General features: G+C 37.2%; 1 protein-coding gene across 7 annotated transcripts in view; it reads left to right on the top strand.

The window, feature by feature from the left end:
- PRR16 (proline rich 16) overlaps nt 1–25,598 on the top strand; it is a 281,214-nt gene that overhangs the window by 168,836 nt on the left and 86,780 nt on the right. For 3 of the 7 annotated variants that reach the window (XM_043912290.1, XM_043912289.1, XM_043912288.1), the window contains one exon: nt 4,629–9,143. In XM_043912290.1, coding sequence (XP_043768225.1) covers nt 4,680–5,384 — 705 coding nt within the window. In that variant the 5' untranslated portion in view covers nt 4,629–4,679 and the 3' untranslated portion in view covers nt 5,385–9,143. Of the gene's footprint in view, nt 1–4,628; nt 9,144–25,598 lie in introns of those variants that run through there. The other 4 variants (XR_006342695.1, XR_006342696.1, XM_043912287.1 and 1 more) reach the window with 3 other exon arrangements.

Here is a 25,598-nt window from a genome sequence, read left to right as displayed (position 1 = left end):
AACTTTGAATGAATGAAATGTTTTCTTGTGAATATTTAACAAATTAACTAGACCAATAACGGAAATCCCAGTAGGAGGGGAAAATTTTACTTCACAAGTTTAACTCCTGAGCTAAGATTTTAATAAAAAGTAAGAGTTAATTAGACAAAGAGGAGAAGTCAGATCATTTCAAGAAAAAATAGTATGTTCAAATGTCTTAGGGTGGGAAGCAGACTGGCAATTATGAGAATCTAAAAGAATACCAAGAAGTGTGAGAAAAGAAAGGAAATATTATTAGAGTTGAAAATAAAGTGAAAGTGAATGTGAAATTGCTCAGTCGTGTCCAACTCTTTGCCACCCCATGGACTGTAGCCTACCAGGCTCCTCTGTCCATGGGGTTCTCCAGGCAAGAATACTGGAGTGGGTTGCCATTTCCTTCTCCAGGGGATTTTCCCAACCCAGGGATCAAACCCAGGTCTCCCACATTGCAGGCAGACGCTTTACCCTCTGAACCACCAGGGAAGCCCGGGTTCTCAAAGCTAAGGAATGTTCAAATTACCACACAACTGCACTCATTTCATATGCTAGCAAAGTAATGCTAAAAATTCCCCAAGGTAGGCTTCAACAGTATGTGAACCAAGAATTTCCAGATGTACAAGTTGGATTTCAAAAAGGCAGAGGAAACAGAAATAAAATTCTAACATCCGTTGGATTATAGAAAATGCAAGGGAATTAAAAAAAAAATCTACTTCTGTTTCATTGACTACTCTAAAGCCTTTGACTGTGTGGATCACAAGAAACTGTGGAAAATTCCTGAAGAGATGAGAATACCAGACCACTGACCTGTCTCCTGAGAAATCTGTATGCAGGTCAAGAAACAACAGTTAAATCTGGACATGGAACAATAGGCTGGTTCCGAATTGGGAAAGGAGTACGTCAAGTCTGTATATTGTCACCCTGCTTATGTAACTTATATACTTATATACAGAGTACATCATGAAAAATGCTGGGCTTAATAAATCATAATTGGAATCAAGATTGCTGGGAGAAATATCAACAACCTCAGATTGTCAGATGATAATCACTCTAATTGCAGAAAGTGAAGAGGAACTAAAGAGCCTCTTGATGAAGGTGAAAGATGAGAGTGAAAAAATTGGCTTAAAACTCAATATTCAAAAACCTAAGATCATGGCATCCGTTCACATCACTTCATGGCAAATAGATGGGGAAAAAGTGGAAACAGTGACACATTTTATTTTCTTGGGCTGAAAAATCACTGCAGATGGTGACTGTAGCCATGAAATTAAAAGACACTTGCTTCTTGGAAGAAAAGCTATGACAAACCTAGACAGCGAATTAAAGAGAAGAAACAAGAAAAAAAAAGAGAGAGAGAGAGAGACATTACTTTACCAACAAAGGTCTATATAGCCGAAGCTATGGTTTTTCCAGTAGTCGTGTATGGTGTAAGAGTTGAACCATAAACAAGGCTGAGAGTCGAAGAATTGATGCTTTCAAACTGTGGTGTTGGAGAAGACTGTTGAGAGTCCCTTGGACAGCAAGAAGATCAAATTAGTCAATTCTAAAGGAAATCAACCCTGACTATTCATCGGAAGGACTGATGCTGAAGATGAAGCTCTAATACTTTGGCAAACTGATACAAAGAGCCAACTCACTGGAAAACACCCTGATGCTAGTAAAGACTGGGGGTAAGAGGAGAGGGGGCAACAGAGGATGAGATGATTGAATGGCATGACTGACTCAATAGACATGAGTTTGTGAAAACTCCAGGAGATAGTAAAAAACAGGAAACCCTGGCACGCTGTAGTCTGTGGAGCTGCAAAGAGTCGGATGCAATTTAGCAACTCAACAACAACTGATCGCTCAAATGGTAAAGAATCTGCCTGCAATTCCGGAGATTCATATTTGATCCCTGGGTGGAGAAGATCCCCTGAAGAAGGGAATGGCAGCCCAATCCAGTATTCTTGCCTGGAGAATTCCATGGACAGAATAACCTGGTGGGCTATAGTCCATGGGAGTGCAAAGACTCAGACAAGACAAGACTGAATGGCTAACACACACACACACACACACACACACACACGCATACAACAACAACATATAGAAAGTAGTTAGGAGTGCTAATACTGGTTAAAAAGGGCCAATTGTTTTATTTTCAGAAATCCTGTGGGCAAGTTGTGAAATAACTGTTTCACAGTTATTGAAAACTGAAGTATATAAACCTATATTAAATAAATTACATTAAAAAGAAAAGTTTTTTGCCTGATTCTAGTCATTCCTAATTATTTTACAACATTTTAATATGTATTTATGCTCCTGAGTTTATGTCTATTCTGCTGGTGTGGTGGAAGCTCTTTATAATGATACACCCATGCATGTTTCTTCCCAGTCTCATGTTCAGTGATGCTGCCTTACTCACTTGAAGTTAACCATGGCATGAGTCCACACATGGAAATTGGCAAACTCTTTAAATCAGGACTCAAATCCCTAAAAACCAATTATTCAACAATTACCAGAACAACACTGAGACTTTACAAGCCCCTGGAGACCATGTTAAATTGATACGTATCACAGAAGAAATGAGCAGGTATTAAAAGTTTTAAGCAGGGAATGAAAAAAATACAACTCAGTTTTTTAAAAGATCACTGAGATTATAGAACTGAGAGGGGAGGCAAGGGATCAGAGAAAGGGATCTCTGATCCCTTTCAGACTGGAATCAGAGAAAGGAAGATGGAGAGAAGTGAATGGATTCAGGAACTGAAATCTGCTAAAATTGAAGGCCTAGCTCTCATGGTACTGGTATTAACCAATCACATAAGACTCACCTGTGGAAGAAGTAAATTCTCCGTGTCCTCTCTACCTTCTGGTTGGTCATGATGTCTTCATTTTGAGCCCAATCTTGTGTCAAAGGGCTAACTTCACAGTTGAACACACTTCAGCCTGAGTAAGAGAAGAAGAAACAGCCTACATATGGAAACATGAGATGAAGGGACTCATTCCATTTAAAAATAAATTATTTTTAAAGTCACCCATAGCTTCCTTCATCATGTAAACATAATAGTACATGTACGGCAGCTGTGAGAATGGTCTCTAAGATCTGTGACTTCAGAGAGTGTAAATGACAGAGGGTCAAACTTCTTGGCTCTGAAATTGAGCATTTGAGCTGAGACTATGTTTCCCACAGGTTATCCCAGACCATGACTTAATAGCGAAGAGACTCTAAGCCAGCTGGTTGTAGGAGGTGCTAGATTCCTTAACTCCATGACTCTCTGATCGTCCTTCCCAACTTGCCTTAGAAAGGCATGGCCTGGAACTCTGCCACCCAGTTTTCCTGTCTTCACAATCACTCTCCTACACTCGGGGTTGATCCTGCATCGTGGTGTGATGGGCCTGCAGTCTTACTTGATTTCCTGATTCTGTCTTGTGTCTTTGGCATATACTGAGTGGCTGTGACTTGGATCCCTCCCCCAAGTGGTAGCAGACATAAGTAGTGTAGGTTCCTGGATCCAAGAGAATGTTTCACCTCCTTTTCCAAGGACATAGACACCTCTTTCTTCCAGCCTCGAAGCAGCTGATCATTGCCCATGTCTTAGAAGTTAGAGGATTTCTTGCCATCCCCCTAGTGCTGAAGGCTTCTGTTTTGTAAGAAAGAAGGGTCTGGGAAATGGGTGAGTTTTTGTGCCCAAGAGGGACCCTTTGCAGTCTCTGCCTGCCCTCAGAGAAGCCTATGGCAAAAGGGGCACGGTTGAGAACAGGCTACATTGTGTCTGGGGTCTTCAGGTTTCTAACTTGTCATGACAGCACACTCTGCCTTTAATTACTCTATGGAGTAATTAATGTAATGTCTTAGCTGTTTTCTTCACTCACTTTTGTACACTACATCTTTTCCCTGTGACTGGCCACAGATGGAACAGTCTTTGTGTCCTGTCTGCCCTCAGAGGGTTTGGAGCTCTTTACAGTTCAGTTTATTTGGTTACTTTGTGATCTCAGTTCTCTGATAATCTCTAGAAAAGTTTTGATTTTTGCAGATTATCAGGCTTTGTTTCATTTTAGCATGAGATTAATGTCCTCCTATGCTTTCTACAGGGTAAGTCAGAAGGAAAGCCCCCTCCCCTGTTTAAAATCAGTTTAATAACCAGTGGGGAGAAGGGTGGGGGAGGAGCAAATAAGTGATTAAGAGGTACCAACTACTACATACAAAATAAATAAGCTACAAGGGTATACTGTACAGCACAGGGGATATAGCCAATATTTTATAATACATTTACATGAAGGGTAACCTATAAAAATATCAAGTCACTGTATTGTACACCTGAAACTAATATTGTAAATCAATTTTAAAAATCAGTTACGTTTCTGTATTAGATTTTATTTTTGGATACAGCAGAGTCAGGGATAGAACGTATACATAAATAACATATTCTAGGCATGTGAAGTCATTATGTTATCAAACAGTTGGTGCTCTTCTGGTAGATACTCTGTAAATTTGTTGAATGAAAACTTAAGGACAATGGAATTCACCATTCAGTATTAGTCCCTGTTCCCATATCTGCTTATGAAATAGGAAGGCACTTGTGGTATATTTTGCTTGGGGTCGTTGTTCAACATGATTCCCTTGTGCTTTTTACCAGGTGGTTGACCAGATTGATACCCTGACCTCTGACCTACAGCTGGAGGATGAGATGACTGACAGCTCCAAGACGGACACCCTGAATAGTAGCTCAAGCGGGACGACAGCCTCCAGCATAGAGAAGATCAAAGTGCAGGCCAATGCCCCCCTCATTAAGCCCCCAGCCCACCCATCTGCCATCCTCACGGTCCTGAGAAAGCCAAACCCTCCAGCGCCTCCTCCACGGTTGACACCTGTGAAGTGTGAAGACCCCCAGCGAGTGGTGCCCCCCGTCAACCCGGTAAAGACCAATGGCACCCTTCTGCGGAATGGAGGCTTCCCTGGGGCGCCAACCAAAATCCCCAACGGAGAAATCTACTGCAAACCCAGCAGTAACTTGGACAAGGCTCCCGGGCAGCCTCTGATGCACAGACCCGAAAAAGACAGGTGCCCCCAAGCTGGGCCTCGGGAACGAGTAAGGTTTAATGAAAAAGTCCAATACCATGGCTATTGTCCTGACTGTGACACCAGGTATCACGTAAAGAACAGGGAGGTCCTCTTACACAGCGAACCCGTCCACCCACCAGGAAAGCTTCCTCCCCAAGGCCCTCCCCACCCACTTCCCCCTCATCTCCCTCCTTTTCCACTAGAAAACGGGGGGCTGGGAGTAAGCCACAGTAACAGCTTCCCCCCCCTCAGACCTGCAACTGTGCCTCCTCCCACTGCACCAAAACCACAGAAGACGATCTTGAGGAAGTCCACCACTACAACAGTGTGATGTATGCCATTTAAAAGCATTTTTTTTGTTTTTTTTTTTTGTTTTTTCTATATTATAAACATAAAATAATAAGTAATGAGCACTTTCTACTCAAGCAATAAAAAGCCCAAATATATTTATCCTGCATTCAGCAGAGTGACATAAAAATCACCTGGTAAGTATGCAGTACCTTGTTTATATCCTGAGTATTCATTGTTTAAAAAGTTACATGATCAGAAACCACAGAATAATGAAAAAACTAAATATATCATTTTTTTTCAGTTAACCCATTACAAACTGTAGATTTCAAAGATTTTGATTTACTATAAGAGATGGGATTAGATTCATTTTATTCATGCCTGACTCATCTATGCATTAATAATATGCCATACTCTTAACTTTGATGTCATGCTTTTTAATAAGAAATTTTAATACTGAAGGACTATTTTATTATTTTTTTCTAAAGATGTTTGTCACTAGTTTTGCCTAATTAAATGCTGAGGATGATACAAGAAGGTTTATTTTCTATACTATACAATTATGATCCTATGTTCACCTCTATATGTAATGAAAGATTTGGTCTGTGGAAATATATGTCAATAAACAACGGTAAATAATGACAAAACCAAATGTTCCTCGGAATTAAAATGAAACAGCGGTTCACTCAATCCCATGGTAATTTACATCAAAATGGATAGCAACTCTGACAGAGTTTGGAGATCACTGTGAGTATAAGTCAGAAGGTTTCAAATTAAATATCATAATCCAGGTACTAAATAGGACTGTACGCTTTGCATATGATGTGTTTCCATTTTGGCACTTCAAGGATGATCTAGTGCATGCCAGCCCTTGAAGGTCCCCCTCACTCTCAGCATGCCTCCAGGACGCTCCATAAACCAGCTCCCTGAAGCAGTGGGATGACTCACCTCCTGCATCAACAAGCTCCCTGAGGCAGTCCCTCATTTATAGGAGAACCATACAGGAAAATACAGATGTTTCCGGAACAGGATGTTTTTAGCATATGCCTTAAGCTGATTCCCCTCAGAGCTGAAATATGCCAGGGTTCTTTGTTATTCTATAGAAGGCAGAGAGGAAATCCTTTCCTTCCAATATCCAATAAATGTGCTTCTCTTTAATTTGTCAGCTTAGATGATACTTACCCAATTCTTAACTACCATGATTTGGATTGATAATGTGATTTTTGCCCTGGAATGAGAAATGGGTTTACTCCCTTAGAATCATGATGAAAGGTAAGTGCCTGAGCAAAATGTGTCCATTAAGTGGCAGGAGTAGAGGGAGTCATCTTTGGTGGAGATTTGATTATTACGCAACTTAAAAAAGAATACTGTAATACTTTTGAATATTTGGGTTTTGATCTCAAAACTTTAATTTTTGCTGCTGCAGAAAGATACTCTTCAATCATATTTCTTTGTTGCCTTTTTCAAGTTATATCATAATAATTTGGAATACTATTTTTGAACAACTTCCTATATAAAGTGATAATATATTTTAGGCATAATTCCCTAAAGAAAATAAGCTTATTTTTTAAAGGAACAATGAAATGAGGAAAAAAATAGAGATATCATGTTGAAAATTTACTCTGCATGATTTTTGTTGTGTGTGTGTTGGACATGAAGATAACACAAACAGAATAAATCTAACTTTTCAGAAACTTGCAGAACATAAGACCAATAATCAAAGACCAGAATCTAAAATGTATTAACTGTATGATCTGTATGTTTAATAAATGTGAGCGAGGTAAATAAATAATTGACTTATTGAATATCAGAATCAGAATTACACATATATTCTTAATGTTTTAATGTGTTCATTTAGGCTTGTTATAAATAAACCCAGGATTTTATCACCTTTCTAGATTTAAATACTTATATCCTTTCAAATGTCCATCTGGTGTTAGGCCTTTTGATATTACAGTCATAGAAGACTTGCTCTTTTCTCCCTTCAGGCCCTCTTTCTTTCGCAGCCAATTACTGTGACCTAATAATTATAGTTTGAGACTTTGAACCTTGTGATGTCTGAGAACCAACCTGGACCTCAAAATTGAGCTTACTAACAGCTGCATATCATCCATGGAGCAGATAACTCATTTGCAATAAAGCAAGTTGAATAAGCTGGATGATTTAAGCTTGCTGGTTAAGGATATTTGAGCCAGATGCTTAGACACAATCTCTGAGGTTCAAAGCCATCTCTCTTCCTCAAATTGTAGACAAAGCTACCTCATAAAAGATCATCTTTTTATGTTTTATTAGTGACATATGCCAAAGCCACAACTCCTGTTTTTATTTCACACATTTATAAGTTATTCTTGGCCTGTAAAGCTGAGTTCAGCCCCAGTGTTAAGATAGTTACAGTTGTTGACCTTCTTCTCTTATTACAGTCTATCACTTAGTCAACATTAAATGGTAAATTACAGCAAGTGTTGGACATTCCTTTTAGTTTTTGGTTCCATATGTTCCTTTTAAATTTTTTTTAACTAGTGTATAAAATATATTGGGCCAATAGGGTTTTTTTGCCCAATAATTTTGTAACATTCACTGGAACTTAGTCATGCCTCTAAATATATATAAACTTGTAAAACATGGAAAGTAATTAACATAGAGTGCCATAATATTTGCCTGGAAACTTGCAATTAAAGTGTCATAAGTGGCAGTGCAGTTTTTGTAATCAGCCAACTCTTGCTTTTGAAATTTAAATTCTGAAATGCAAGTTCTGTACATCATTTATTAAATCATCATAAAACATGGTCTATATTTTTTCTTCCTGAATATACCAAAGCAGAATTTTTTTTTTCCAAATCTTTAAGGGCATGTTCTTTTTTTCACATCATGATTTTAACTCTTTTATTCACACATGGAGTAGTATACCAAAAAGCTGTCCTCGTACTCTTTTGGAAGATAATGTTTCTACAAAATGTGACGTGGTAGTACTACTTATGACTGTGTCTCTTTACAGTGAAAGGTAGAACATATGGCTCAAAAAACTTAATTAAATTGGAATAAGAAAAATAGGCAGAGGATGAGGTGATGAGATGGTTAGATAGCACCACTGATTCATTGGACATGAATTTGAGCAAACTCTGGGACATGGTGAAAGACAGGGAAGCCTGGCATGCTGCAGTCCATGCACACACAGCTTAGCAACTGAACAACAAGGAAAAATTTTGTCTTGTTAGTTTAAACACAGATGGTCCCATTTTTGTAATGAGAGGTTATTGTATCTCCACTGATAAATGGTGTAAAGAAAAGAAAGTTGACCAAAGTTCTCTTCCATCTCTCAGTAGTTATAGGAGTTATAAAAGGAAATAAAACTGATTTTTTTAGGCCATGCTTAAGCTAAATATAAAATATCTGCTAAAAAATACAGGGCATGGAAGAAAAGAAATTCCCCACTCTTCAGTCTGATTATATTCATACCTCCTATTAGTTTAATAATAGTCTATGAAAAAATGTCTGCTATTAACTGAAGTGATTTAATTAACCTGAAAAATCTTGTGTTTGAATTATGCCTGCATCTAACTGCTTAATGAATAAAGGAATAAGGCACTGTATATTGTATGGCTTTTTTTAGACAAATCAGTAGTTGCTTTTAACATCACCAAGAACAGCAGCTACACACTCTCTGAAACTCTGCAGGACGTTTTATCTGCATGTTCTAATTATAGCTCTTGGATGCTCCGTGAAGAGAAGGCTGAGTAATTCCACATGTAATTGCTCTAGGAATGATGGAATCAAGTCATGAATCACCACCTTAACTGAATTTTTTCCCATGGAATATAGGCAATAACCAATGCCTTGTATTTGTCCCGGTTCGGGTTTCTTTCCCCAGTTTCACATGCTGTAATGTACACTCAAATTTGTAGCAAAAGATTGCATTGTTGTGCATTGGTACCTAGTGATATTTTCTAAGTGAGGAAATGCTTTATGAGCAATAAAATTCCATATCACATAATTAAGTAAAGTACACAGAATCTGACATTTACTAGACACTATTGCAAAATTAGACATTTTCTGAGTCAATATGGAACTGTGACACTGTATTCAAATTCTTAGACTAAAACTTTCACAATTTTAGAATTGTGTAAGTCACCCGATTCTGAAGTAATGATAGATGTGGTACTACCATTTGGGCAAGCAGCAGTGTTGAACATAAAACTGCATCATTGTTTAGTTGCTAAGTCATGTCTGACTCTTTTGTGACCCCATGGACTGTAGCTGACCATACTCCTCTATCCACAGAATTTCCCAGGCAAGAATACTGAAGTGGGTTGCCATTTCCTTGTCCAGAGTATCTTCCTGACCCAGGGATCAAGCTTGCACCTCCTGCATTGGCAGGTGGATTCTTTACCACTGAGCCACCAGGGTAGTCCATAAAACTGCATTAGCTGCATTTTAGTGGAGCATCCCTTATGAAGGGTGTTATTTCATTGGAAGCACTTGGATTTATCATTCTGGTCTTTTTGGATAAACCTAGAGTGGAATATAAAGAAGCTCTGCAAACAACATTCTCTTTAAAACACAGTTAGATCAACCTGGTATATAGAACTGTGTGAAGACCAAGCAAAATACGTAGGAAACTTTGCTTATGACTTATGACTTCCAGACTGATCAAAGATGGGTAAACTAATATTTTTAATGTTTTCTGAAGCTTTACATACATTAGTTTTTTTCTAACTCATATGAATGCATAAAATAGAAATTATTATCCTGATTTAAAAGTGAAGAAATCTAGGACCTCAGTTTCAGTGCTTTGCCAAAATTGACCCCTTAATAAATGACCGGCTGGCATTTTATTAATAGTACCAGCAGGACTTCCATGTTTTTTTCCCCACAACATCAGCATTTAATTCTGTTCTTTAAAGCCCTGAACTTTGCCATTTTTTCCTTTGTTCTGAGGAGTTATTTTGACTCTTGAAAGGGGTTGCCTAATATTATTTTGACATTCCTAATATGTTTGATCTTTGCAGAATGTGAAAGGGATTTCAGGCAATTTCCCTACCATCAAAAATGAATGAGCTGTTGAATAATTCAAGCTTCATTTTCTCGTGTGTTATACCAGAGGCTTTACCTTTCTGATTTTTTTTTTTGTCTTAAGTTCAAAGGCTGTCTATTATTCTGGATTATTTTTCCCCTAACAAGTTCTGATTTCATAGTATTAATACCATTTGACACTGCCTGTGTCTCTTCCATTACTGGTATTTCATTGAGGAGTTTCATCTGTTTATCATTGACCCTGACAGCTAATAGATCCACTCTGTGGATCTATCTAAAGAACCAGTGCATTAGAGCTCTAATAAAAGCATTTCCATCCTTTTGTTATTAGACTACAGATAGGTTGTTTCCACTATTTGGTGATGTAGTTGTCAATTATCCTAACCACCAAAGGGAATTTGGGGTCAGCTAAATAAAACATTGTGTGCCCGTGGGTAGGTTAGAGTTGATGTTGACAGTACATGATATCTAGCCCTTATCAATGGCTTGCCTTGTATCATTCTTCTGTGTGTTTTTGTGTTATTTTTCCCTCATAATATCATTTTTCCCTCCTAAAAAATGCAATGTCTTAGACACTGTGTTATTATCTACATTGTACAAATGAGGAAACTGTCACTCAAGGTCATAGAGCCAGGCAGTGGTCACAGCAGGACTGTAAGGCAGGCAGTCAGCCTCCTCAGCCCACGTTGTTCACCCCTTCGCAGGACTGCCCGAAGCACAGCCCCTGCATCATGCACAGGTCATCTATAAAGCTTACAGACATTTCAGTGAAACTTACTTGAAAGGTGCTGGCAGATAGAAAGTAAAAACATAAGCCAAGATAGACTAGTGCATGCTGAGGTAGCAAACAGCTAGTATCACAGAAGCATTGAGTTGTTTCTCGTTTACTCCAAGTTTACCCTGAGTCCCTCAGACTCTCCAGGGCAGGTGTACCTCGGGTGGTCATTCAGTGATCCAGGCTGGGTTGAATGTGTCTCCACCCCACCCCCCTCCCATGCATCCTCTTCCAAAATCACCACAACAAAAGGAGAGGAGACTGGAGAATCTTAGTTGTACTTTATCCTCGGTCCTTGTTTGTGTCATTGGCCAAAACTACTCATGTAGCCCTTTATGTCATCCCCATGTCCTCAAGGAAGGAAAGGATATCCACATATGGGTGAGTACCAGTCATGCCAACCATGGTTTCCAAAGGAGTAATTTTTTGGCATGTGTATAATGCGAATATGTTACAGACCTTCTTTTCTTTCCTTTTCATATTACTTGACATTTGTTTAATCTCACCATAAGTTATGATGCCATGTCAGTTTAAACAAAGAAGGAGAGAAAAGACGTAAATCTAACAACAGCCTTGCTAAAAATTTAGTGGAGGGAATTGACAGCATTTATGAAGATGACAGGTAGATTTTATCTCAACCTTAGCTACCATAATTGAATTCTGAGATTATTCACCAACCTACATGTTTTATTTAAGCATTTGAGGAGTGCAATTTTTGAATGAAGAATTTTTCAGTAAATTAGCATACTGTATGAATAGCTATCCTCATAATGATAGATCAAGCTTTGACAACTTATTTACCCCAACTAGTAAAAAAAAATGAAATTCTACTATAGAAATTTGTCATAGACAATGTAATTTATGTCATGTTTATGATGTTAATTTATAGGATAAAAGTATAAATTTGAAACCAGAAGATCTGGATTTGAGTTTCAATTTTCCCATTTCCCACATGTTCATGGTCAAATTGCTTAACTAGGTCTGAAGCTTGCTTTCAAATGAAGATTAAGAGTGTTATTTTCTACCTAATAGGCAACCCACTCTAGTATTCTTGCCTGGAGAATTCCAGGGACAGAGGAGCCTGGATAGAGCCGCGCGGAGTCGGACATGACTGAGGACTAAGCTCAGCACAGAGTTCTTGAGTCACTACCCTCTTCCCTGTGCGTACTCTGGGCTCACCCAGTCCTCCTTTCCAAAGTAAGAGGCAAGAAGATTAAGATCAGCAGGACGATGCTGCAATTTCTCAAACCCCAAGTGAATGTCTATGGCATCAGAACCATAAGCTTCTGCTCTTCTTAGGCAGCAGTGCTGAAAGGTAAAATGGATGAGGCAACACAGATAGGCAGTTTTAGGATTCAAGAAGTCTGTAACCTTTAGCACAATTGAACAGACAAAAATCACCAAATCATTCCACCTTATTCTTTGCATACATCAGAAACACGTCCCAAACTCTTCCTCTACGTTGGTGCTAAGTAAATTATGTATGGCAGCATAGCTAATTACTGTTTACTTTATGTCTTGGTTTAAATTCCATAATATTATTTGCATAGGATGAAAGCTCTGCTGACACAGAGTGAGTTACATACAAAGTTCCGTCATTCTTCTGCTTTATTTGCTCAAATCCCACTCTTTTCCAGTTCATGTCTCTCTCCTGATGTGCATTTCCTCTGCCTCATTTTGTTTATACCTTCATGAGGTACTTGTTCCCCAAATTGCCTGGTATCACACATATTATTTCTACCAGGGTAATACCGATAGACTAACCATCCTCCACTAGCGCCCAGTTTCCTAAGACTTTTTTCTCTGTACGTGTATGCTCAGTCCTGTCCAACTCTTTGTGACCCCGTGTACTATGGTCCTCTAGGCTCCTCTCCAGGCAAGAACACTGGAGTGGGTTGCCATTTCCTACTCCAGGGGATCTTCCCAACACAGGGATTGAATCTTTTTCTCCTGCAACTCCTGCATTGGCAGACAGATTCCTTAATAGTGAGCCACCTGGGCCCTTGTATTTCCCCTCTAAAGGATACCTTTCAACATGTTGTTATAAGGCCCTAATGATTTAATGAATGTGAAAGTATTTTGCTAATAGTAAAACCTCACACAAATGTAGGTCAATTTATACTTCTTACCAAATTACCATGTTCCTTATTAATCATGGATTGATTTGTCTTTGCCTAGTTTGATGCTAATGATATTTTAATAATTATTTTATATAGTTTTCTCATCTCATTTATAAATAATTATTTTACATAGTTTTTTAAGTTACTATTTTCAAGTAAGCCTAATAATTTTCATAGAACCCTCTTAGTTCACATGTAGAACTCTCATTCTTGACTTATTAGATTTTGTGAATTAGAAAATGAACATGCTAGAAATTCAAGGTGACTACAATCGAGCCCAGTTTATTAAACTGTTTTGACAAGTGTAGCTTAATTTTAATTATTTATGATAATATTTAATAGTACATGAGTAAATTCATTTATAACATAATTTATCAAATTAATTAAAGTCTAATACCACTAGGCCTTTATAACTCCTAAAAGTATTTGGTCAAATAAGAGATTAAATCATCAAGCTTTTGTTTAAAAAAAGGAATGTCTGTGTTTGGGGTTAAAAACATTGTCAGTGATATTAGTAAAATTTGACAAAGTATTAACCCTTATTTTGCTTTAAACAGAGTGTGATATAATTTACTACACTGAAATGGTGTGGTACCTCCCCAAAGGACTAAGAACCAAAAGTTATTTGATCACAGTGATTTATGACTTAAGTATAAGTAAATATTGCTAGTAGCAGTCCAAAATTATCATCCAAAACAATTGTTTTCTAACAATTCAAGCCACTCTTAAGGACAAAAATGGAATATTTGGATTTCCTTCAACTTTGTTTTCCAAAACTTTATAGTTGTCTCAAATAATGACTACATTCTGCTTAATATTTTAAATATAGTACTGATATTCTTTTTTTAATATATTTATTTTTTCCTGAGTGGATTTATTATCAGTATTACAGAAAATTAGTATTAAAATAGCTCTTCTATAAAAGTTGCTCAGTCGTGTCTGACTCTTTACAACACAGTAGACTGTAGCCCACCAGGCTCATCTGTCCATGGGATTCTCCAGGCAAGAATACTGGACTGGGTAGCCATTCTCTTCTCCAGGGGATCTTCCTGACCCAGGGATTGAACTCAGGTCTCCTGCACTGCGTGCGGTTTCTTTACCGTCGGAGCCACCAAGGAAGCCTAGCTTTACTTTATGATTTCCCAGTAGATCTTCTGATTATCAAAGCTCCAGTTTTCAGCTGGATTTAAGATGGATTTGGATCCTACTTCTCCTTTGCTCCTTTTCTTTTACCTGAGTGATGTGAATTTTTTGCCTCTGTGTGTGTGTGTGTGTGTGTGTGTGTGTGTGTGTGTGAGGTAATGCCATACCCAATCACACTCTCCTCAGAGAGGCTTTTATCCCCTACGTTCTGCCTCCTGTTTGAGTCTGCCTCATACTCTTACCTCAGCTGCCAGACTATTCTGCAGATCAGTATCAGTATCAGTTGAGTCGCTCAGTCGTGTCTGACTCTTTGCAACCCCATGAACCGCAGCACGCCAGGCCTCCGTGTCCATCACCAACTCCTGGAGTTCACCCAAACTCATGTCCATTGAGTCGGTGATGCCATCCAACCATTTCATCCTCTGTTGTCCCCTTTTCCTCCCGCCTTCAATCTTTCCCAGCATCAGCGTCTTTTCAAATGAGTCAGCTCTTTGCATCAGGTGGCCAAAGGATTGGAGTTTCAGCTCCAGGATCAGTCCTTGCAATGAATATTCAGAACTGATTTCCTTTAGGAAGTACTGGTTGGACCTCCTTGTAGTCCAAGAGACTCTCAAGAGTCTTCTCCAACACGACAGTTCAAAAGCAATTCTGCAGATACCAACAGAGAAATTTTCCTTTCACTATTTCATCTCAATCCAGAAAATTTCAAGACTCAGGATAATCTCCCGTTTAAAATTCTTAAGTGTGGGCTTGGCAGTTCAGTTCCAGCAAAAACCTTTCAGAGGTTGCTAATCTAGGGAGCAAAAGCCTTCCTGAGGCACCTAATCTAGGGAGCTCAACACCAGTAAGACTGCTCTGACCAAGTAGTCAAAATGGCCAGCCTCCTGACAGGCCTTATTCAGTTCCTATTACTGTACCTTCTCCTGACCCCAGCCTGAAATAATTTATCCTCTGTTTCAAGAGAGGAGCTTTTGTAAATCTTGCTTGGCCGATTTCTGCTATTTATCTCAATCTTTTCATTACAAATAAAATATTAAAAACCCACAGTAGTAAAATGGTTACAGCACAGGTAAAAAGTATAAAACTTAAAAATGCCTTTGGAAAAAATACCCAACTATTAATTAAACAAATATGAATTTCAATGCATATTATCTCTTAAATTAACAATATTATGGAAAGGCAATTATTTATTATCTACTTTCACTAAAAAAAAAAGGATATTAGAGTAAAAGAAACTTGCAATGATTAAATCCAGTCTCTTCACTTAATAGGCTATAAAACAGACCTCAGTAGGACAAGTAAACTCATTCAAATTCATGTAGAGAAGTGGAAGTTTCCTCACTTGATATGAAATGTATTCTTGCGAACTTAAGCAGTTCCCAGTAGAAGACAGATTGCTGCATATTGATACATGAGAAATGGAATCTTGGCAGAGAAGAAATAAGCAAGAAAATGTGAGCTAGTAATGTAAGGTTTATCACATATGCAGAAAGTGCTAGACAAAGAGAAGGAAGGGAAGTAAAAAAAAATTGAAAAAAGGTAAGCAATTAAAATCTCATATCTAAAAAGTGAGCTGAATACAATGGAATAAAATGAAGGCTATACACTTAATATGTGAAGGTTGAGTTGTATTTTTTACTGCTTAGACTAAGTTTATGTAGCATGCAACTATTTTATTTGACATACCTTTTTGAATTTGAAGATACACTCTACTTTGACAACAATGTGGAAGAAGGACGTTTTCCTTCCCAAGAATTATATGGCTGATATGAGAAATTTGTGACTCAGGTGTGTTGTATAAAGAGGGCTTTGTGAAAGTCAGGTGTGTCTTGTAAATGTTCTCATGAGAATGAGGCTTTTAGTTAGGTTTATACTCAGTCTTTCGCTGCATACGTTCAGGATCCATCTTACCTAAGCTCTACCAGATCGCTACAGTGGTATATTCGGGGACAACTAAGTCCTCTCAGGCAGCAAGGACTGCACTGCCAGACTCAAAGAAAAAAGAGGTAAATACTATTTGCAACTGGAATGTTATAGATGGCGTTCTCCTTAAGCCACCCTAAACCTGGCTCCACTTACTGGAGTAAATGTACAAGTTGTATAAATTTTCTTCTCAGTGAGGAAATTCTAATTATTTTTCCATGGTTCAGTTCAGCACTTACATCAAATTTATTTTCTAAGCCTAGAAAACCGAACCCCCATGTTTTCTGTTAGAGTATATTCTGTGAACTGAGTCCAGAATGTTCTGTTGTGCTTGATAAAACCACTTTGATAAAGATGAGCAGTCCTCTCAATATATCTGTTGACAGAACTCATGGACTGAACAGCCTGCTGTGAAGTGTTTTATTGATTACCATTTCCTATAGCTTTTGCCATGGCTCTTATTTAATGTATTGTGCCTTGCAATGCTTGGGGAGATTGGAACGAAATTTGAAAAGACTATTTTTGTATCTTTGGTTCAGTGTGTGTGAGAGCTTTCTTGCTGATGGTTAACATGTGTGACATTTACTTAGCTTAGGTTATAAAGGTTAGACCTCATAAATTTCCTAATCCATGAAATGAGGGAAGCTATACTGGATTTCTTATAACCTATGGACTGATATAAACAACAGCTGATACACACTGGTCCTTTAAACAACAGAGGAGTGGAATTGGAACTGGTAGTATGTATTACCTTTAGTTATCTTCTTTTCTATATTGAGTTAGATACTAACAATGCATCTGGGCTTATATAAGCAATCAGAACTGTGGAAGTTTTTTATTTTTTCTTTCAGTGTCAGAACTCAAACACAGAAGCTAATACAAGAACACAGTTTCTTACACTCCTTTCTAAACTTCCTAGGAAAATAGCTTCTTTAAAAAAAAAAAAAAACAGGGAGAGGGAACGAACACCAGTGAAGGTGGTAGAGAGGATAAAAGATGCCTATAGCTTCTGAGCAGACAGTGCTGTGGAAAGCGGGATTTTCACAAGTGTGGGAGACTGACCCCATTGGCTTGAGATTCTTTTTAATCTCCTTTGCTGATCTGGGGATGTTGTTACAAATCAAAATAAATGCAGGGTTCTTATAAAAGAGGAGTGCTAATTGTACCAAAGAAAAAACTGATGTTTTCCAGATGGAGAGATGAAGAAATCCCAGAATATATGTTCTAAAATTTCTTAGAGCTGGATAGTATAGAAAGTAGAGCACCACTGTGCTGAGGAATATTTCAGATGCCCTGTGAGTCCCTTCCTTTGCTTTTGTGCTATACTAGTGTGGATCTCCGGAGAAGGCAATGGCACCCCACTCCAGTACTCTTGCCTGGAAAATCCCATGGACGGAGGAGCCTGGTAGGCTGCAGTCCATGGGGTCGCTAAGAGTCAGACACGACTGAGCGACTTCACTTTCACTTTTCACTTTCATGCATTGGAGAAGGAAATGGCAACCCACTCCAGTGTTCTTGCCAGGGACGGCAGAGTCTGGTGGGCTGCCGTCTATGGGGTCGCCAGAGTTGGACCCGACTGAAGCGACTTAGCAGCAGCAGCAGCAGTGTGGATCTCAGTACTGGCCAAATATCAGAATCACCTGGGAAGATTTACAACGTGTTCTATCCTGAACCAGTTCAATCAGAATCGCTCATAGTCAGCTCAATATTAGACTATTTTAAATTACCTAAGTGATTCTAGGATATCAGCATTTTAAGAACCACTAGACAATAATATGCAGAGAATGATACATGTGATATTATTTTATCCTAATTACAGCAGCATGAAATCAATATGGAGTCTATTTATATTTTCCTTTTCCCATACAAGCAAGAGAGGAATGTACTTAGAAATCTATATTTTAAAGGGTTTATGTGGAGCACTAAAATCTTGTTTTGGTTAATGCAACATTAAAAAGATAATTCCTGAGCTAGAGATGTACTTAAGGTCAATAGAAAGTGGGGAATGTATGTCTTCTGTACATTACCTTACCACTCAAAGTTTCTGTGATTTACTGCATCATTGTTTTAAAAAGTGAAAAGTAAAATTTGATATTAAATTGTGAGAGAAACCAAAACTAGAATTGCAAACATTTTAAGAGTATTGCTTAAGTATCTGTAATATACAAGGAATCAGTAAGCTAAACATGAATATAGAATATTATCCTAAATTTATGACAATAATTCATTGTCATTTGTTATTCATATTTTCTGATGGTGTACTTAAGCTAAATTATCAAATATAATATCCTGACATTGCTAGAAATCTTACAGTCTTCATGGCCTCCCTGAAATTCTTCTTGAATTCTACAAGTCATGTTAATTAATTATAACAAGCTCAAATATATCGTGGTATTTTCCACATGTGCTTTATTTAAACAAGCTTTAAGTGTCTGTATATGTCTTTCATTTTTATGCAAAGGAAGTAGAAGTCAATTTTCAAAATTTAGAAAAATAATATTCTGCATACTACTTCAAGATTAATTTTATATTAATTATGTCTATTTTTCATGATCAGCTTATATCCTTCACTAAATTTAACAAACTTTAAATTTTCTTGATTCCTTTGTTTTTATGCTTTTTTGTTAAGGAAATAAAAGTTATCGTTGATCTTCAGGGCATAAGCTTACAATAAGAACATCTAATCATTAAAAATATTCAAATTATATATTAACTATTAATACTTATAAATAACTTTTCAGTGCTCTCCTCTAATCTGGTTGTAATTACTCTTAGAAATAAATCCTGGCAATTAATAAGTTGAACTGGAGCCTGTCATAAGATGATATGGATTGAAAAAAGTTGTAACGCATTTCAAAAAAATTATCAAATATTTCAACAGAGATCTTGGTATGTCACTGATTACTGATTCAATAACAGGAAACTCACCTTTGAAAAAGCACTCATTAAAAAATTCACACATTTGTATCGTTCCCCTTTAAGAGTCATGTAGCAATGTTCAGAGAAATGGAATCTAATTAAAATGGATGTAAAAATGGCTCCAAATAGTCTTTGGAGTGTTCTTACTGGAGAATAAAAAGCCATTTTCATGCTCATGAAAATCAAACTGATAGTGATTTTGGCTTTATTTTTTCACTCAGAGAGCCTCTTGGAAAGGGGGATTTCTTTGGGTTAACTCAGATCACATTCAGACTCTCTTGGTCTTTGAGATTTTACATTTAATATTACTGTCCATGCCATCCCCATGCGTCTTGATGAGATGGCTCTCTGATATTCCTGTGCCATGATTGTATCCATTTCTAAAGAGAAAACTTGCAGTTTGGCTTAGGGAACAAAGTATTTGCCCTCTCTGCTTGGAATTTGGTGTGGGTGGCACTGTATTTGGGCTGGAAATCTTCTGCATCCTCTGGCCAAGAGGCAGCTGTCAAAAAGCCCCATCACTGTAACAGGCACTAATGTGCAGACCAGCTCAGCAGATGCCAGAAATATAACTTGCTGTTTGATTCCTTGAATCTGTTCTTACATAAAAAACAAAAGTTGTTTAACAGCTGTATCATACCCATATACTTGATCTTTGGGGGAAAAAAGACATTTGGGATTTTCAGGAATCTCTGTTCTGAGAAGAACTGGGTGTTTTGAAAGAGAGGGAGATAGAGAAAAAAGTAATATTTACTGAACAACTATTATTAGGTATTTGGGTATTTTATTTCATAAGAGACAGATGGATGGAATTCAATCATCGATAGCAAAACATCAATAAATCTGGTTGGTTCTTAAATTGTTTTCTGTAACCCTATGTATGACCCTTTTTTTAATTAAAAAGAAAACAGTGGTTCAAAGTAATTTAAAAACTATGCGACAGAGGGTGAGATGGTTGGATAGCATCACCGACTCAACAGACAAGAGTTTGAGCAAACTCTAGGAAATAGGGAAGGACAGGGAGCCCTGTCTACGGTTGAGTCAAGCTGAGCAGAATGTGAAAACTGTCTTGATCTCCTTTAGGAGAGATGGTTATTCCCTTATTACTGAGACCCTGAGACTTGGAGGGGTAGAGTTTACTTACCTGAGGTTTTCCCAGCTATTAAGTTACACAGTTGTGCTTGTGTGTGTGTGTGTTCAGTGGTGTACAACTTTTTGCAATCCCATGGACTGTAACCTGCCAGACTCCCCATCCATGGGATTTCCCAGGCAAGACTATTGGAATGGGTTGCCATTTCCTCCTCCAGGGGATCTTACCAACCCAGGGATTGAACCCACATCTCCTGTGGCTCCTGCATTGGCAGGCAGATTTTTTACCTGAGACAGAGTTGTGACTTCACCATAATTCTGATCTGTTTCAAGACCTATGAACCTTCAAGTATACTGCAACCTCGGGAATATCCCAGGCAAGAGGACAACACTGGCTGCCTAAGAAGTTTCAAAGAGTGAGTTCTTATTTTCCTAAAACTCTGCAGCAACTTTAAGGAAAGGGTTATCCTAGCAAAGTTGTTTTCACTTGAAACTATTGTATGCCACAGGTTCTATAGTTTTCAAAATCTGAATATTTTATTGACTTAAAAGCAGATGCAGCTTTAGGGCAAGAGCCATTTAATCTTCTTGCCTGCTATGTTCCTTATTACTAATAAAGGCTCCTTACAGGCTGCAAATGATTCTCTTAGGATATTTGTGAAACAGCTGCAGGAAATTTCCATTTTTCCACCAAATGAGAATCCTATATTTTAAATGAGAAACCCTATATTTTAAAGGGTTTATGTGGAGCACTAAAATCTTGTTTTGGTTAATGCAACATTAAAAAGATAATTCCTGAGCTAGAGTTTGGAGTACTCATGAATTACTGCACCATTTTTGATAAGGGAAAGAAGAAAAGGAAAGTTAAAGAAAATAACTTCATTTATTAATAAATGGAGTTTTTTTCTCTCATTAAAATCTTGAGAGGAACAAAATATGAAAAGTTATCAAGTGCAATTCTGTTGCATATCAGAATTATACGTAATTGTGGCATCACCAGGCTCAGATTCTAATCATAGGCTATAAACCAATGGCCCAGGGAGACTGAAGTTACCTATTGGTTACTGACCAGTTTTTAGCTACTAAGAATAGGAAGAAGTATATGTTTGTCTTCACAGAATCAGCATCTATGAAAATGTTTAATTTTTTTTCACTTTAATGGTTTTAATCTTGATTTTTTTAAAGATTTATCAAATGACAACCATCTATTTTGGGGGGCATTTTTGATGGCAGTAAAAAGTGAAGTTGCTCAGTCGTCTGACTCTTTGCGACCCCATGGACTGTAGCCCACCAGGCTCCTCCATCCATGGAATTTTCCAGGCAAGAGTACTGGAGTGGGTTGCCATTTCCTTCTCCAGAAGTACTGGAGTGGGTTGCCATTTCCTTCTCCAGCAGTTCTTCCTGACCCTGGGATCGAACCCAGGTCTCCCGCATTGCAGACACTTTACTGTCTGAGCCACCAGGCAAACTAAAGACACCTCTTATGGCAGTAAAGACACCTCTTATCCCTCAGCAAAATCTCTTCTTGAATTTAGTAACTACCAGAATTAATCCTTCACCTTTCCCAGTGAGGCATTTACTGTAAGAAATGTGGTCAATGTTGACAATGTTGTCCGTTCCTTGCTTTTAATCTTGGGATGTTTGAAAGACAAAATACTTTTTTTTTTTTCTTAGATAATGAGTGTATCAAAAGCTATAAAATTCCAACCAGTGTTCTAGTCATGTCTATCATTTATTTCAACTTTTCAACAGAATGGTTTAAAACACCTATTTTTTCTTCTGTCAAAAGGATCATTTTCTTTTACAACAGCACTTATGAGCTCCTGGTTGGATTTTAATTGTCAGGAAATGATTTCCTTAGGATATTTGAAATGAAATGTTCTTAAAACTTCCTTACTTGACTATGCCAGTGTTCTAATAAACCTCAGATAGGAAAAGCTAAAAATGCTGTTATTATTATTGAGGAAATAAAATAGATAGGGTAAAGCAGACACTCATGATTTTATGAGGTACAAGGAGCCATTTTCAAGTAGTGTAAACACTAGGAGACAGATTATTATGGGTTGTATTAAACATATCTATTTCAGAAGGAGACCAGAATTAAACTAAATGTACATGCATAGCTTCAGGTTTTTAAGAGTTTGGGAAAACAGAAAACAGAATTAAAGAAGGTACATGGGTATTATCAAACACATACAGTTTAAGTTAGCATTTAGTTATAATAGTATTTTCAGGCCATTTTTGACTCATTTCAGTTCAGTTCATCATTCAATCATGTCCGACTCTTTTTGACTAGTCATCTACAAAGAATACCAACACTTGCAGTGAGATTTTTTTCAGGGGAGCATTTTTATCATTGTCTGTTCAAAGTATTAATTTCCAATCTTTAGCATTCCCTTCAAAAACTCTTTATAATTACATCAAATCTTGTGTGTGATAATCTCTACTTGTAGAAATTTATGCTGAAAATAAACAATTTTTATTAACCCACAAAATCCAAATAAAACAGTGTGATCTTAGTTTGAGATTTCAAAAACAACAAGGATACTCTTGCTCTTGTGACAGTGGAATTTTTCCAACCTATATTTTGGAGGAAAGATTTACAATTTGTATTTCCTTATGCAGCTTTACTCTTTCAGGTATTTGCCCCAAATGGACTCTAGAATTTCAGAATTTTCAGGAAGAGTGAAGTTTATAAAAGCAAGCAGACTAAAACAATGAACTGTAGAGGAGATGGCACATTGGAATATCTCTTAATTGGACACATATCTCAGTTTAATCCTTACTAGCCTATATACCTCCAAATTCCAAGTAGTTGATCTATCCTGAAGAAGTTAGGGCTAGAGGAAGTCCTAAAGGTGAGGATTTCTGCTAGCCCTCAATTGTTAAGCAAGACTCAGTATTACTGTCACTCTAGAAGGCACAGAAATAAACGTTTTATAATTCAGAGATTATTTGGGCCAAATTCTCCACTAAACATGCAGAACTGAACCCAGAACCCTTAGCTTCTTATGTTTTTCTTCCCTATTCTTCATTTGTCTTCAATTTTTTTTCGATAAGTATGTTTTATTTCATTATTAGTAGAAAGTAAGGCATGAATGAGATTTGATGTGACATGTGTTGGAGGGTCAATATCAGGGCAAGTATAGAAGTGATTCAAGTGTACTCACTGATGCCTCAACACAAAGTGAAGGCAATTTCCTTCTCTTATTTCTAAGCTTGTCAATGGGTAACTAGATAGGGAGTCACAGACTCAGTTGTAATCAGAGTACAGGCTAATAATGTAAAAGAAGTTGGGTGTTTGTCTGTGAGAAAGACAATAAGGAGTGGTGAGCAGGGCCCTTTGAATACTCTCACAGACCAAAGACACCCTTACCATCAGAGATCTTTCCTGCATGACATTACACACATTAAAATATTCCCACATCCTATATTAGATAGAATTTGCCATTAAAGTTTGGATATTTAGAATTTCTTTTAGAAATTATTTGGCAGCCATTAACCATTTTGGTTGACGTTGGCTATAATGGTTTCATAATCATATAAACTACATAATCAGAAATACATATGAATTTTTGCCAAAGGAGAAAATTGTTTTCAAATGTAATAAATTTTACCTATATGCTAAGTTAACTGAATTTACCATAATGGTACACTTTATAAGTATATAATTAAATCCATTGACTTTATTTTGCAAAGGGTCATTTTTTTTATTTATTATTTTGGAGAAATTAAGGAAGTTTAAAAATTATTGTCAGTTACTAAGAATCTCATAGGCCCTCATTACTCTGCCCATATATCCAGTGGTAAAAAATTTACTTATAATGTGGGCATGTGACCAGCAGCAAAGCATATGAATTTCCTAAATGCATTTACATTAGAAGTATTTTAAAATACTCAACCAGGTAGGCTGCCCTACTATATGCATAGTAGCTCATGAGAGGAGTAGGTAGGCTGTTCTTATTATGACTACAGGTGTATTCCTAGCAAGTATTATGATTATTTTAGTTTTCTATTGGTGTTGTAACATATTACCCCAAATAGTAACTCAAAGCCACCCAAATGTATTATCATTCCAGAGGTCAGAAGTCTGCAGTCATTTTCACTGGACTAAAATAAGTCGACAGGGATAGGTTTCATTCTGGAGACTCTAGAGAATTCTCCAGACTTTTTCAGCTTGTAGAGTTAGCCTCCATTCCTTGACTCATGGCCCTTTTCCATCTTGAAAGCCAGGGATGGCCTGCTGAGTTTTTCTTACTTGGTATTATTTTGATACAGGCTCTTATAGCTCCCTTTTGCATGGTCCATGAACTCTTTTGATTATATTGGGCCCTCGGGGATAATCTAGAATGATTTCCCATATTGAGGTCAGTTGATCAGCAACTTTTATTTCATTTGCAATCTTAATCTCACTTCTCCATGTAACCTAACATATTCATTGATTCTTAGATTAGGACATCGACATCTTTGTGGAGACATTATTCTCCCTGTCACAACTACAACTATTGTACTCATCTACTTGTTTTCCTTTCCACTGGAATATAAAAGCATTGATAGTATATAAATGGCAATTCAGAATGTTAAAAAACCTTTGAATGTTTTAACTTAACTTATATGATTAAACCATCAATATTACAGATTCAAAATCTGAGTTGAAAAGGCATTAAGTTACTTGCTCAGATTCCCTCAGCTCCATAGTGGGTGAGAACCTAGCACTTCTTATCTGTAATTTTCTCTCTGTCATAAAACTGTCTATTTGTAATGCACCCCCTTTTTCACATGCAATATAATTTTGAGATTAATAGTTGGTTGAATTCATAGAATGTAGGTCCAATGAAAGTTAAACTTGTAGAATTTCAATATATACAACTACAATTAATAAGTATGACTATAGTTAGAATGATATAAGAGCTTTTGAATATACCTTGACTTCAATAAGTAATCTTTTTCTAAGCTGGTCTCCTATATTAAAGCCTAGGTTATATCAAAAACTGCTCTTCAGCCAAAATTTTAATACATTTCCTAGATTCATGAACCTTACTAGTGCCCAAGGGCTTGGTTTACATTACTGGTGTATTATGATCCGAAAACAATTTTAAAAAAACCAATTCTCTGACTTAATGTCTTATTTTGTTCAGGTAATCAATTTCTTCTTTGTGTTAAATATGTCTATTATATTAGATAACAGTATTAAGTTCATGAAAAGAAGTGTACATGGAAGTAAATGGCATGAGTTATTATTATAGTCAATGATTAA

The sequence above is a fragment of the Cervus elaphus genome, chromosome 9 (assembly GCF_910594005.1).
Source record: "Cervus elaphus chromosome 9, mCerEla1.1, whole genome shotgun sequence".
Taxonomy (NCBI): domain Eukaryota; kingdom Metazoa; phylum Chordata; class Mammalia; order Artiodactyla; family Cervidae; genus Cervus; species Cervus elaphus.
Note: the sequence above shows the minus strand (reverse complement) of the source record. Positions and strands in the feature narration are given on the sequence as shown.